Source organism: Balaenoptera musculus, chromosome 18 (assembly GCF_009873245.2).
Source record: "Balaenoptera musculus isolate JJ_BM4_2016_0621 chromosome 18, mBalMus1.pri.v3, whole genome shotgun sequence".
NCBI classification, from domain to species: domain Eukaryota; kingdom Metazoa; phylum Chordata; class Mammalia; order Artiodactyla; family Balaenopteridae; genus Balaenoptera; species Balaenoptera musculus.
This window is the reverse complement of record NC_045802.1, coordinates 277741-292367: the sequence shown is the minus strand read 5'-3', so window position 1 is coordinate 292367 and position 14627 is coordinate 277741. Positions and strand designations below refer to the sequence as shown.

Here is a 14627-nt window from a genome sequence, read left to right as displayed (position 1 = left end):
GGTGCATGGATAAATGTGTTATATACATGTGATGGAATATTATTCAGCCTTAAAAAAGAAGAAAATTCTAACATGCTATGACATGGTTGAACCTTGACATCATGCTAAGTGAAATAAGCCAGTTACAAAAAGACATATGAGATACCTACAATAATCAAATTCATAGAGATGGAACAGTGGTTGATGGGCTGGATGAAGAGGGAATGAGGGATCGTTTAATGGGCACAGGGTTAGTTTCAGTTTTCCAAAATGAAGAGAGTTCTGGAGATTGGTTGCACTAACAATGTAAGGAAAGTTAATACTACTTAACTATACTTCTAAAAATGGTTAAGATGGTAGATTTTATGATATGTGTATTTTACCACTATTAAAAAAGTATCACAAACAACAATAACAAAACTTGGAAAATAACAGTGTCGGCAAGGATGTGGAGAAAATGGAACTCCTGTGCGTTGCTGGTGGAAATATAAATAGTATAGCTACTATGGAAAAGTTTGGCATTTCCTGAAAAAGTTAAACACACAATTACCATATGGTCCCGCAATTCCATTTTGAGGTATATAATACCCCCAAACAGCTGAAAGCAGGAACTCAAAACGGCTCTTTGTATGTCATTGTTCATAGCAGCATTATTCACAGACCAAGTGCCCATCAACAGATGAACAGATAAACAAAATGTGGTATATACGTACAATGAAATATTATTTAGTCATAAAAGTAATGGAATTCTGACACATGCTTCAATTGGACGAACTCTGAAAACATCATTCTAAGTAAAATAAGCCAGACATAAAAAGACAAATACTTATGATTACACTTGATGAAGAACCTAAAATAAGCAAATTCATACAGAGAGTAAAAGAGGGGTTACCGGGAGCTGAGGGAAAGGGAATGGAATGTTATTGAGGGGCAGAGTTTCTGTTTGGGGTTATGAAGAAGTCCTGAAAATGGACAGTAGCAATGGTCGCACAACACTGAATACTTAATGCCAATTAATTGTATACTTAAAAATGGCTAATGTGGTAAATTTTTTCTCTTTAAGAATTTTTTAAAATTTATTTTTTAACACGGTAGATTTTACGGTATGTATATTTTACAGTAAAAAATAACTTTTAGATAAAAAATACTCCCAATATATAAGTAGCTTTAAAATAGATTTTTTTCTTTTAAAAAGAGGCAAAATCTTTTCATTAAAAAAAAAAAATAGAAAACTAAGAATCCTAATTCAACTAAGTTTACTTTTTTGTTTTTTAACCTGTTTATTGTCAGCTTTTCAGTTGATCCATAATCAACAAATTGTACCAGGACAGCCAGAGGATTAAATTCTTTAATGGAAACAATCTTTGCTCTGTACCATACGCCATCATCATATTCTGCAAGGCAAGGCATTTCTGAAAAGACAAAAAGGGGAAAATCACATTGCCTTTTATTTTCTTAAAAACGTTTTTTTAAAAAAATACAGTAAAGTACAAAGAAAATATAATCAGCAATTACCCATTATTCAGAATTAAACACTCAACAGTTAGCCACATGTTGGCTTGTGCTCTTTTTTCTGTTTATACTTTATAAACCTTGTTTTTCCTAATTCCTAAGTTAGGAAAAGGCTGGAAGAAAGACACCTCTCCATTCTCAGAGTCCTAGTTCTTCCACCACCCAAGGCTTAAACCATCCTTCCATTGTTCCCACTTCTTATACGCCCCCGATTTTTTTTCCTTTGGGCAGTTGTCTTCTGCAAATGATAGTAAAATGGTTTCTGTTATTCCTACTTTTAATTTCCTTCTCCTCCAATCCAATTCCATTGCTCTGTAGTTTAAAAAATTTCAATGGCATCTTAACTGTCTGCAGTACCAAGTCCTTAGACTGCAATTTACAGGGTTCTTCACAATATACTCCCAACCCACTTCAACCACATATCCTCAACGTGTTACCTAAATAGATTCCTTATTCAACTCCTTCAATACAGGTTCCGTACATATTTAATAAGCACTTGTCTATGAATCAACTTGTACATATGCATAATTAATTGAAGAATAACCATAGAAAAATGCACACATGTATGTGTAGCTCCATGAATGATCACATTACGCACGGACTGTTTGTGCAGCCTCCCTGAGAGAAGAGCACCGTGAGGAAGGGATTGTTTCTTCCAGATTATAAATTAGTTTTTACAAAAAGAAAAAGTGACTGAGTTTATTTTTTCACTCATTCAACAAATACTTATGAGCACCTACTTGTGCCAGGTGCCCTCCTTAAGCACTGATGACGCTGCAGCACAGAGTCCCTGCTGTGGTGCTGCCTTACAGGACGGGAGGAGGGGGTGGGGTGGGATGCATCAGGGAAGAGCTGCCATGCGGGGATAGCTGAGCAGAGACCCTGCTACACACCCCAGAACTTTCCAGGCAGAGGGAACAGCAAGTGGTGTTTATCAGCCAAACATGGGTCACAAATGATTAAAATCTCATTAAGTAAAATCAGATAGGACGTCAGGCTGATGTTTTCCTTTGCTAAAGTATCCTCTGATATGAACAAAATACCAAGGATGAATACATCCCTATACATCACATACTGATAAAATGTGTAGACACCACTCCTGGTATTCAGGAACTGTCAACACCAGTAACTAGATGCATTTTCCTCATAGGAGAATGCCATATATTTAATAAAGATAGGGAAGTAGATTAGAAAGGGAAAAAAGCAGGATTTCACCCATGCTGGCAGGACTCGACACAATCTGAGTTCTGCTGCCCCACACCACAATTAGCAGCTTAGGTGGCTTGTAATTAAAATTAGTGCCGTTCAGGTCCAAGTAACAGCTCACAATCGGAGCTACTGGCAAAACTGCAAGCTCAGAAAAGCCACCTTCACGCAGTCAATGTTACAGTGTGGCCTGAGCTTTGAAAAACAAAAGCGCCCCAAGGCAAGAGACCATGCATATCAAGTGAGGGTGATAGAAATACCAGTTAACCTTAGAAACAACCCAGTCTCATCAGCACTGAAACAAAACAGCGGCTTCACTGGGAATCCCATTTTACTCTGAAAGGTTAGTACCTGTTCGGAAGTCCGTCAGAGGCAGGAACGTCTCCACATCCTTATTGAACCTCCCCAGCGCTTCCTCAAGGCTCTCAGCCTCAGGTTCCCAGCTGACTCCACCGTCAACTGTGTCATCATGCTGCTTCACCAGATTACAGTTTTCTACAGAGTCAAGGCAAATATACACCTAAGTGGGGGGAAGGGAAGGGAAAAAGTTCAAATGCTGTAATTTTTAGTATTCATGATGTGGACAGAACTACTGCACGCCAGTCCCCAGCAACGACCTCACAGCCCTCAGAGTCAAGTCCCCACAGCAAATCAGACTTGCTCTTTGCGACTGGAAAGCATGAGAGCGGCGGCGGTATGTGACCACTGAGCCCAGGTTGTCAAAGGCGTGGTCTCTGCCTTGGCGGCGCTCAGCCCAACAGGGAAGCGTGCAGACGCGCGCCAGCAGGCCCAGCAGAGGCCCGCGGGGCCGGGGCCCAGCCCTCGGGCTCTGGAAGTGGATCCTGCACACACCCCCCACACACCCCGACTGCAACCCGAGATCCTGGATTTCTGACTTTCACGTGTGTTGTTTTATGCTGCTCAATTTGGGGTAATTTATGTGGTGACTAATAACTAACTAAAAATCATAAAAACCAGCAATAGTTTGCGCTACTATGTTCTCTGATGAAATTATGGAGCAAATTCTTCTTGTAGGTGAAAAGAATAGTTTACTGTGTAAAAATGGCTGAGAGACTGCCTGGCCGCTTAATTTGTCATTTCTTTCTCTCGTTAGCCAAGCATATATAATTGAATTTTCTTTAGTGTACTTACTCATTCAGTCAATATTTACTGAGTGCCTACTATGTATCAGGCAGTATTCTAGGTTCTAGGGACACACCTCTGACCAAAACAGACAAAAATCCCTGTCTTCATGGAATTACATTCTAGTGGGAAGAAGCAGACAAAATAAGGAAGTGGCACAGTGTTACAAGGTGATTATTGGTATGGAAAAACAGCGAATAAAGAGCACTTAAGTTCAATGTAGGACGAGGACAGGGGAATGAGATGTTTAATAAGATTTCACAGGTGGAAATAAGTTCCAACTTAACAATCTAAATATTTGAATGAAAAAGCTACACAATACTGGGAAAACCCAACAGTGATTAAGGAACACTTGCCTCATTAAGTACAAACAAGTGTCTGAAGAGGACATTATAGGGCAGGCAACCTAGCGGCCACCAGCTGTCAGCTATGAAAATCAGGAAGATGGAAATGTGGAGAATCAACCCTAGAGTTAAAGACTGAGACTGCCTGTCATGTTTTTAACCACCAGCATTACTGGAATCACGTACTTCGCTGGGTGAGACAACGTGCTTCACTTGAACAGCGTAGAGCTCTCCAGGGGGAGGAAGAGGTGAAGACAAATATGGCGGTAAAATAGGCGTCTCTGTTTCAGGCAAAAGCAATTCCTAAAACACCAAAAATAAATTCCAATTTCAGAATGACTATTACAGAAACCCACCACATTATTAAAGCTTATTACAGTGCCAATTTACTTTCATTTAGCAAAAATCTAGCTGAGACACTGAAAATCACAAAATAATTTTGTTGTAGTGGGACCAAAATGTGATAAGTAATCAAAAGATCTTTAGCAGTCTTTTGTCCCCCGCCAAAAAAAAAGATTTTGTATAAAAAAAAACCCCACAGGAATATTTACTTATATATAATATTTACATATAACACATAAAATTCTAGAAGAATGATTAACAAATTGCGGCTGCTTAGTGGGACGGACTGGGGTGTTCAAGATGTAGAACTGGGACAACTTCTTTCTTTTCACATTTCTGTAGTATTTCATTTATTTTTAGAGTATTTTATAATAAAAACTAAAATATGAAATGACAAAGGAAGATTTAAGTTAAAAATCATGAAAAAAGTGTGCTCTCTCTTAAGCTCTATAAAAGCATAAGGAGTAATTAAAAGTTATATGATTCCAAAGAGGATCAAGGCAGTTAGCAGTTGTTAAAAGAAATATACATATAAAAATATAGGGGATTTTTCTTTTAGTAAGTTAAAAAAAATCTTGAATATGGTGATTAACATAAAGAGTAAAACAATCATATTCAAATTTGTAGACTCACTTATTACTATTTAACATTTCCAAACTGGTGGCAAAACAAAACATATTTGAACCACTAAGATTTCAGCAAGAAGTGACTACCTACTGTTGAATTTTACTGATTTGTTACAAAACACTTTACAACAAGCATATGTCATTTTTATAATTATAGGAATTAAATTCTACTTAAAATTTTAAATGATAAAATTTTACTTATGAAAACACTTCTTGCACCAAAAAGCAAAAGTGACAAAAGAAAAAATAAGATAAAAAGGATAAACTAGATTTCATCAAAATTTAAAACTCTGGTGTTTCAAAGGATACCATCAAGAAAGTGAAAAGACAACCCACAGAATGGGAGAAAATATTTGCAAATCATATCTGATAAGGGACTTGTATCTTCACACCTATCCCAAGATGGCTAGGAAAAAAGTCAGGTAAGTGTTGGTGAGGATATGGAAAAAATGGAACCCTTGTACAATCCTAGTACCAAAGTAAAATGATGCCGCTGGTTTGGAAAACAGTTTCACAGTTCCTTAAAATGGTAAACACAGTCACCATATGACTTAGTAATTCCACTCCTAGGTCCATACTCAAGAGAACTGAAAACTGACATCCACTTAAAAATTTGTACACAAACGTTCATAGTAGCTTTAATTCACTATCTGTAAAGGTAAGAACAACCCAAGTATCCATCAAGAGATGAATGGATAAACAAAATGTGTGTATCTGTATAATGGAATATTATTCAGCAATAAAAAGGACACATACTACAACATGATTCAACCCTGCAAACATTATGCTGAATGAAAGAAGCCAGTAACAAAGGGCTATGATTCCCTTTATATGAAACGTCCAGAATAGACAAACCCACAGAAACAGTTTCCAGGAAACTGGGGAAGGGGAAATGGAAAGTGACTGCTGCTGGTATGGAGCTTCTTTTTGAGATGAAATGTTGTGGAATTAGATAGTTGTGATGATTGCACAACTCTATGAATATATTAAAAACCACTGAGTTGTACACTTTAAAAAGTTGAATTTTATGGTATGTAAATTATCTCAATAAAGCTGTTATGCTTACCTTCCTGATCTTGTATCAGATTCTTTGTACTGATGAAGTGTCCAAATTTTCAAAATATTTGGATTGAAACTTACCTCAAACCTTATTTCCCATCTCTCTTCCTCATACTTTTTATTGTAATCTGTTGGTTTCTGAAATAATATAGTATTATTAATGAATAAAACTATCTTTAACTATGTACTATTGTTTTAAGGCACTTTCATATTTCATCCCACAAAAACCGTGTGCATGACCTTGTTGGCATTCATTTCAGCTTAACTATGGGAAAATTTAGTGTTCTGAGTGATCTTAATATTGCAACAAGAAGAATCCTCAAAATTATGCTAAAAGCATGTCAATTGTCATTAGTTTATAATAAGAGTGGGAGCTCTTACCTTTCCTTTTAAATGTTCACACTGAAGAGTACACCTGCCAGAGAGACTAAGTAATCTTTATAAAACCTGTTTAACAGATGAAACACCCTTTACACAAACACACGGGGGCACGCACGCACACACACACACCTCTATGCTCAAAAGAAACAACTGGCTGTGAGCATCACATGTACAAAGTTATGTCATAGTTTCCTATTTGAGAGAAGAAAGTAGTTTCCTATATTGAACTGCACACCCACTGTTTGGTTGTGTACTATCGCCGAAATGAATATTCAAAAACTTAACAAGTGAACTGTAAGTCTAAAAATATCTTGCTATATAAAATGTTCATGTTCTTATTTATGATGAGTACCCTATTTCTATAAAGTATTTGTGGCAGCTTGCCATGTGAAATCCTATCTGTAACAGACTAATTATGTTTTTTAAAATATTAAAAACAGAAGCACCAGGCAACTGGAATGGGCTATTTACTGAAGCTAAGCTTAAAATCTGGCTCTGAGTTCCCTGTAAGAAGGCAAAATGGGGGAAATGTTGTAATACTGAATATAAGGCAAAACCATTTTATCTTGGGAGAGAGTCGTTTTCTGGCAGTGAATTCCATTATGATTTTATAATTTACATCTATATTCAAACAACGTTAGAGAACATATGGGCTTCTCATTAGGTTTGAAGATATAGAAACACTAAGTGACTCTTAATGCAATTGAAGTCTTTTCTAGGACTTTATAAAGCATGATATAGGGTATTGCTTTCTCAATAAAGAATTTACAAATCCTCTAGACCCTCTTAACATATCAGGCATGTAGAACTATATGGAAGGCTTGAGGCATAAGACAAAATATGACATTTTAACCACAATTTCTTTTTCTATAGTTTAGATTTTTATAGAAAAATAGTTCACTTACTTCCTTCAGTATTTCCTCAGAATGTTCAAAAGTACAATACTTATGGTGTGCCATAAAATAAGAAAGTGACATTCCATCAAAATAGAGATGAATAGATAATTTCTCCCATGGATTTTCTGGTAATTCCTATTTAAGTTCAATAAAGGAGATTATTACTATAAAAATAAAGTCTGTTTGAAGATTAAAATTTTACAGTCGGCAAAAATGAAATTAGATTTCTGACAATCACAGTATTACTAGTTTGACTAGTGATTTGTCCTGTAAAATTTTCTTCCTGGTATTTTGGCAGATAACGAGGCAATAATGCTACTACTCTGGTTTTTATAAAATATATTTACATGTCCATAAGGTAGAGAGTTTTCTAGTTATGTAAAGAAAACAATTTACTATACATCATCTTTAGATAATACTAATAATTTATACTAAGTAGAAGGAGAAAGAAAAAGTATGCTCAGGGGTAAAGAAATGAAGTTTAGTTAAAAATCCAAAAATGGCAGGAATCAGAAGAAATTAACAACAGTCTAGGAGTCATATAGTGGCTTTAAAACCTGTGGGTCCGTTTACAAACATTAGGTACCAAAATGCACATGACTGATAAGCTGATCGTTCCTCGCTATTTCCAGTCGGTACCACCTTAGTCCAAACTCATGTCTCTGCTGAGTTAGTGTAATCACCTTCCAGCTGATCTCCTGCTTCTACCTTTTTCTACCGTCCAGTTTTCACCAGTGCAAAGTGAAAACAGTAGATTGTGAGGTCAGATCACATCCACCTCCGCGCAGCGACAACTGCAACTCTCACAGGTGGCCTCCCACCTCCGTCCGTCCGTCTGCTCCTTGGACACTCCAGGCGTCTCCTGCCCTGCGGCTCTCTGCACTGATCTGGTAACTGCGTGGCGTGTCCTCTCACCACTCAGAAGTCTCAATCAAATTTTATCTTTTTAGGGATGTCTTCTCTGACCACTGTATTTAAAATGTTATCTCCTATCAGCCTTTCCTAATTCATTTTTCTGGCCAGCACTACTATTTAACATACCTTATATATATATATATTTTTTTTTTTCGTTTTATTTCCCATCACTAAAATGGAAGCTCAACGGAGGCAGGAGTTTCTATTTGGCTCTTGCTGCACCTGCAGGCCTAGGACAGAGCCCAGCATGTTAAGAGGCACCGGGTCCGTGCCATGAGCATGTAAGGTAGGAGGAGCACTTCTGGGGAAGGTCTGCTACGGCAGCAGGGCTGCAAGGGCAGGCACAGGCATGGTTTCTGAGAAATCGAGTACCTTGGTATACGCCACACTGTTTTCCTAGGCTAAGCTAAGCAGCAAAGAAAGCCACCTGGATAACCTGAACAGTTCCCATCTCTGCAGGACTTCCGTGACTGTCCACAGAGGCTGTGAATAACCAGAGAGGCTTCTCCACTTTCTTATTTAAGTGCATCTGCGGCTCTTTTTAGGTCTTTATCAGCCTACCATCACACCTTTCATACAGAAATACTTCCTTAAAGTTCTTCTATCTTTCTGCCCGAACCCTCCAACACAGCTCCAGGAGAATCTTCTCACTGCCTCACTGCTCAAGAACCCCCAATGGGGCCTCCTGCCTGACGTCTACTTCTCTTAAACCCTATTCACACTGCTGTTCCTCCCAAAACTCCTACTGTTCTAGCAAATGCATTTCCCATTTCTGTCTCCGCACCTACCTTGTCAGGAGCACTTCATCAACTCCCATTTCTACATTCCTATTACACTCGCTCTTTTTACCAGCCGCCTGGCTCTCAGCAAGTTGTGGTGTAAAGTCTTTAGGGTTTTGTCTTGTGTCTCACTGTTTCACTAACTAGACAGGGCCCTTGAGGACGGGAATTACCTGCACCTAACACAGTGCTACACACACAGCACCATCCTGAAAACTACCATGTGTGTTTATAAACATCTCTATTTCCTTAGTACTCTCCTCGTGTCAAAATAAGTTGTTAATAAGGAATCTTCCAAATTACTTGCTTATGGAAGTTCTCAGGAACTTGCTCAAAATTAGGTTTATTTAAAATGAGCCTAGGAACCAAAGTGGCAACTTCTTTTATGTTAACGAGTAATTGATAATCACATAGGAACATAGTTCTTCATAAAAAAAATCCCTCAAATTATATTACCTGTAACACTTTATGGCAAATAAACTAAATCAATGATATATGCTTTATTTTTAATTTTTTTTTTGAAGTTGGTTTTATTAAGATTCTTTGATGTGAACCATTTCTAAAGTCTTTATTGAATTTGTTACAACATTGCTTCTGTTTTTTGGTCCCTTGGCCGAGAGGCACGTGGGATCCTAGCTCCCCGACCAGGGATCAAACCCACAGCCCCTGCATCGGAAGGCGAAGTCTCAACTGCTGGACTCCCAGGGCAGCCCCAATGATCTAGGCTTCAAACACAAATTACCATAATGTGAACTTCCACCTCTCTCTCTGAAAGCAGTTCCTGAAGGACTTCTACTGCATCTGGTTGCCAGACATTCCCGACCTATTTGGGATCGATAAACTCAGATTTTTTCACAAAATAAGAGCAGGAAGTAAATGAAGATACACAAAAGTAGCCATAAACAGATAACACTAGAGAGAAGGACAAAATATATAGGCAGTTTTCAGAGAATATCATGGGTATATGATAAAAATGATCTTAAGAAACTAATAATTTATCTCAGCTTCCCCCCATGTTACTCTCTTAAAGCATTTTATGCTTTAAAAATATAAACCTACACTAAAAACAAAGCATCATAAAACTTTAAAAAAAGGCCAATATGCCAAAGCAGTGTTTGTATACTGACTACAATGTATATTTATTAAGGAGCAGTGACTATTACGTCTTATGTGTTAAGAGGTTCACTTGGCCAGGAATTGGGGCCTCCTGCCAAAAGCCCATGAGGAGCCCCAGCTTCCCGCCAGCGCCCTGTGAGTGAGCATCTGGAAGCGGGTTCTTCAGCCCAGTCAGTCCTTTGGGTTATTGCATTTCTGGTGCACATCTTGGCTGCAGAGTCATCAGGGACCCTGAGCCAAAACACCCAGCTAAGCTGTTCCCAATGCCTGAGCCACAGAAACTGTATGAAATTTTTAAAAAGCTTATTGTTGACTTCGACCACTAAATTTTAAGCTTAATTTGTTATATAGCAAGAGATAATTAATATACCATTCCTTTCTCTGATCCAGCTTCAAATTTCTTGAAATTTTATTTGAACCGTAACTAAAAATTAACAATTCCAAACAAAATTCCCATCTATGAAGACATTATCTCTCTCAATTTATTCAGATATTTTTATATCCTTCAGTATAATTCTGTCGTTTTCTTCATAAAGGCCCTTAGTCTATCTTTGTAAGCTTATTTCTAAATATAATTTTTGTTGCACTGAAATGGATTTCATTTTACATTCTAATTTCTAGAAAACTATTGTTAATAAAAAGACAGTATTTTAAAATTAATCATCCTATAAATCCCTGTTTACTCACAGGTATGGTATTATAGAGATGACAAGGAATACAAAGTTGGGGTGTATCAGGATACAGCAAAATAGGGTAAAGATGACACTGTGGAATCTTCTCAGTGAATCCGTGATCTAAATATTGTACCTGAAACAGGACAAAGTTCATAATTAAAACTTACTACTAAAAACTAGGGGACAGAAAGGACTCCCTGGTATTAAAGAGAATAAAAAAAAAAAAAGACATCCTAGAAGGAGATATAAATCTGGATTTAAAAAATCTCTAGAAAAAAAGTAACACTGTATTTCCTCATCCCATAGTGTATCAAACCTCACTGTCAAAAGGTTTTCTTACACATGAACAAAAGCTTTTTCTTTTCTTGAGAATAATCAATTTTTTGGAGGATGTTTAAAATTTTTCTTTTGTTTTTCCAAGTATTTTAGAAGTCCTGATTTCCATTGAATAAAAGAACATTTCTCAAATTCTCAGTATTCCTCAGTTTCACAGTTTTGGGAAACTCTGCATGTAATGTTTCCTTCCTGGAGAATCACATTGCATAATAAAGGTTCTGAGAAGTCCTATGAGAAAGAAACTTGTTTTTAAGTCATCCAGTGTTCAAATTTTGTAAAATAACTTTCTAAAGACTTCATTTTTTAAAGAATTTTGGGTTCACGGCAAAATTTAGAGAAAGGTACAGAGATTTCCCTCACACCCCAGCCTCCCTCACTGTAACATCCTGCACCACAGTGGTAATTTGTTATAATCATGAACCTACATGGATACGTCAAAATCAAGGTCCATATAGATTACGTTAGGGTTCACTTGGTGATGTGTACACCCTATGGGACTGACAAATGTATAAAGACGCTCTGTGAAAACAAAGGGTGTTTTCATTGCCCTAAAAATCCTCTGTCCTCCCTCCCCGCGACCCCTGGCAAACACTCATCTTCTTACTATCTCCATATTTTGCATTTTCCAGAAGGTCATATAGTTGGAGTCATACAGTATATGTAGCCTTTTCAGAGTTGCTTTCACTTAGCGATATGCATTTAAGGTTTGTCCATGGCTTTTCATGGCTTGATAGCTCATTTCTTTTTAGCACTGAATAATATTCCATTGTATGAATGCACTACAGTTTATTTATCCATTCACCTACTGAAGGACATCCTGGGTGCCTCCAAGTTTGGCAATTACGAATAAAGCTCCTATAAACAGGTTTTTGTGTGGACATGTTTTCAACTCCTTTGGGTAAATACTGTAAAAATTTAATAGACAGAAACCTCAATTAAACAGAGTTGGGAGATCAGAAAGGGGAGCTCCATGTCCTTTGATGATAGCAGAGCCCAAAAGGAGGAATACAGACTCTTCTTTCCTGGGAAGGACTCAGCCAATGAAAAGCCACGGACTCTTTGTTTACTAGAGCCATACCCAGTTCTTTTTCTTCTCTATAAACGTGTTCTCCTTTCCTTGCTTTGCAGGAACTTGCACGTGACTTACCATGGTTGCAGACCCTGAATTGTAATTCTCTGCTGATCCTGAATAAATCCAACTTTGCTGGAGAAGTATCTGGCAGTCTGTTTATTTCAGGTCAACAATACCAAGGAGTGCGACTGCTGGATCATATGTTAAGAGTAGATTTAGTTGTTGAGAAACTGCCGAACTGTCTGCCAAAGTGGATGTACCACTCTGCATTCCCATCAGCAGTGGAGGGTTTCAGTTGCTCCATGTCCTCACCAGCCTTTGGTGTTGTCAGTGTTCCAGATCTTGGCCATTCTAATATATGTGTAGTGCTATCTTGTATTAACTTGCATTTCCTTGGTGACATATGATATGGAACTTCTTTTCATATCTTTATTTGCCATCTGTATGTCTCCTTTGGTGAGGTATCTGTTAAGGTCTGTGGTCCATTTTTTAAATTGGGTTGTTTTCTTACTGTTAAATTTTAAGAGTTCTTTGTATATTTTGGATAACAGTCCTTTATCAGATGTATATCTTGCAAGTATTTTCTCCCAGTGTTTAGCTTGTTTTCTCATTATCCTGATATTGTCTTTTGCAGAGGAGAAGTTTTTAATTTTAATGAAGTCCAGCTTGTACCTTATTTCTTTCATGGGTCATGTCTTTGGTGCTGTATCTAAAAGGTCATTGCCATATTAAAGGTCATCTATGTTTCTATGTTGTCTTTCTAGGAGTCTTACAGTTTTATGTTTTACATTTAGGTCTGTAGTCCATTTAGAGATAATTTTTATGGAAGATTTTATAATTTTTATAAAATCTGTGTCTAGATTTTTTTGCATGTGGATGTTCCATTGTTCCAGCACCATTTGCTGAGAAGACTATCTTTGCTCAGTTGTATTGCCGTTGCTCCTTTGTCAAAGAGCATTGACTATATTTATGTGGGTCTATTTCTGTGTTCTCTAGTCTATTCCATTGATCTATTTGTATTTTGCTTTGCCAATACCACACTGTCTCGATTAACTTTATACTAAGTCTTGAAGCCTAGCCTGTCAGTCCTTAACTTTGTTCTTCTCCTTCAATATTGTGTTGTCTATCCTGAGTCTTTTGTCTCTCCATATAAACTTAAGAATAAAGTTTGTTGATATCCACAAAATAACTTGCTGGAATTTTGACTAGGATTGCACTGAATCCATAAATACAGTTGAAAAGACCTGACATCTTGCCATCATTGAGTCTTCCTATCCAAGAACAGAGTGTTGCTCCATTAATTTTGTTCTTTGATTTTGTTCCTCAGAGTTCTGCAGTTTTCCTCATATGTATCTTTGTATATACTTTGTTAGATTTATACCTAAGTATTTTGTTTTGGGGGTGCTAACGTAAAATGGTATTGTATTTTTTATTTCAAATTCCATCTGTTCACTGCTAGTATATGAGAAAGAAATTGAGTTATGTATATTAACCTTATATTCTGCAATCTTCCTATAATTGCTTACTAGTTCCAGGAGTTTTTTGATGAGTCTCTTGCATTTTTTTTTAATGTAGGTGAACATGTCATCTGCAAACATACACAGTTTTATTTCTTCCTTTCCAATCTGATTACCCTTTATTTCCTTTTCTTGTCTTGTTGCATTAGCTAACACTTCCAGTACAATACTGAAAAGGATTGGTGAGTGGGTATCCTTGCCTTGTACCTGATCTTGGTGTAAAAGCCTCAAGTTTCTCACCATTAAGTATTATGATACCTGTAGAAGTTCCCTTATACTTCTAGTTTACTGAGTTTTTATCATGAAATGAGTCCTGGATCTTCTCAAATGCTTTTTCTGCATCTACGGACATATTCATGTGATTTTTCATTTTTACACTGTTGATGTGATGGATTACTATAATTGATTTTCAAATGGTTAATCAGCCTTGTATACCTGGGATAAACACTATTTGGTCATAGTATGTAATTTTTTTTAAACATTACATACTGTGTTGGCTCTAACTTGCTAATATTTTGCTGAGGGTTTTTGCATCTATGTTCCTGAGAGATACTGGTCTGTAGTTTTCTTCTCTTGTGATGTCTTTGTTTTTGAATTAGGGTAATGCTTGCTTCATAAAATGAGTTATGAAGTATGCCCTCTGCTTCTTTCCTCTGAAAGATACTGTAGAGAAATGGTAAAATATCTTCCTTAAATGTTTGGCAGAATTCACCAGTGAACCTATCTGGGC

At 37.1% G+C, this 14627-nt stretch overlaps 1 protein-coding gene across 1 annotated transcript in view; it reads right to left on the bottom strand.

Annotated features, from left to right (window-relative positions):
• RNF17 (ring finger protein 17) overlaps positions 1-14627 on the bottom strand; it is a 121234-nt gene that overhangs the window by 2940 nt on the left and 103667 nt on the right. Inside the window, exons 27-33 of the mRNA XM_036832032.1 lie at positions 10986-11105; positions 9925-10005; positions 7498-7623; positions 6293-6349; positions 4371-4487; positions 3049-3217; positions 1256-1391 (exon numbers count right to left, since the gene is read on the bottom strand). Coding sequence (XP_036687927.1) covers positions 1256-1391; positions 3049-3217; positions 4371-4487; positions 6293-6349; positions 7498-7623; positions 9925-10005; positions 10986-11105 — 806 coding nt within the window. The remainder of the gene's footprint in view (positions 1-1255; positions 1392-3048; positions 3218-4370; positions 4488-6292; positions 6350-7497; positions 7624-9924; positions 10006-10985; positions 11106-14627) is intronic.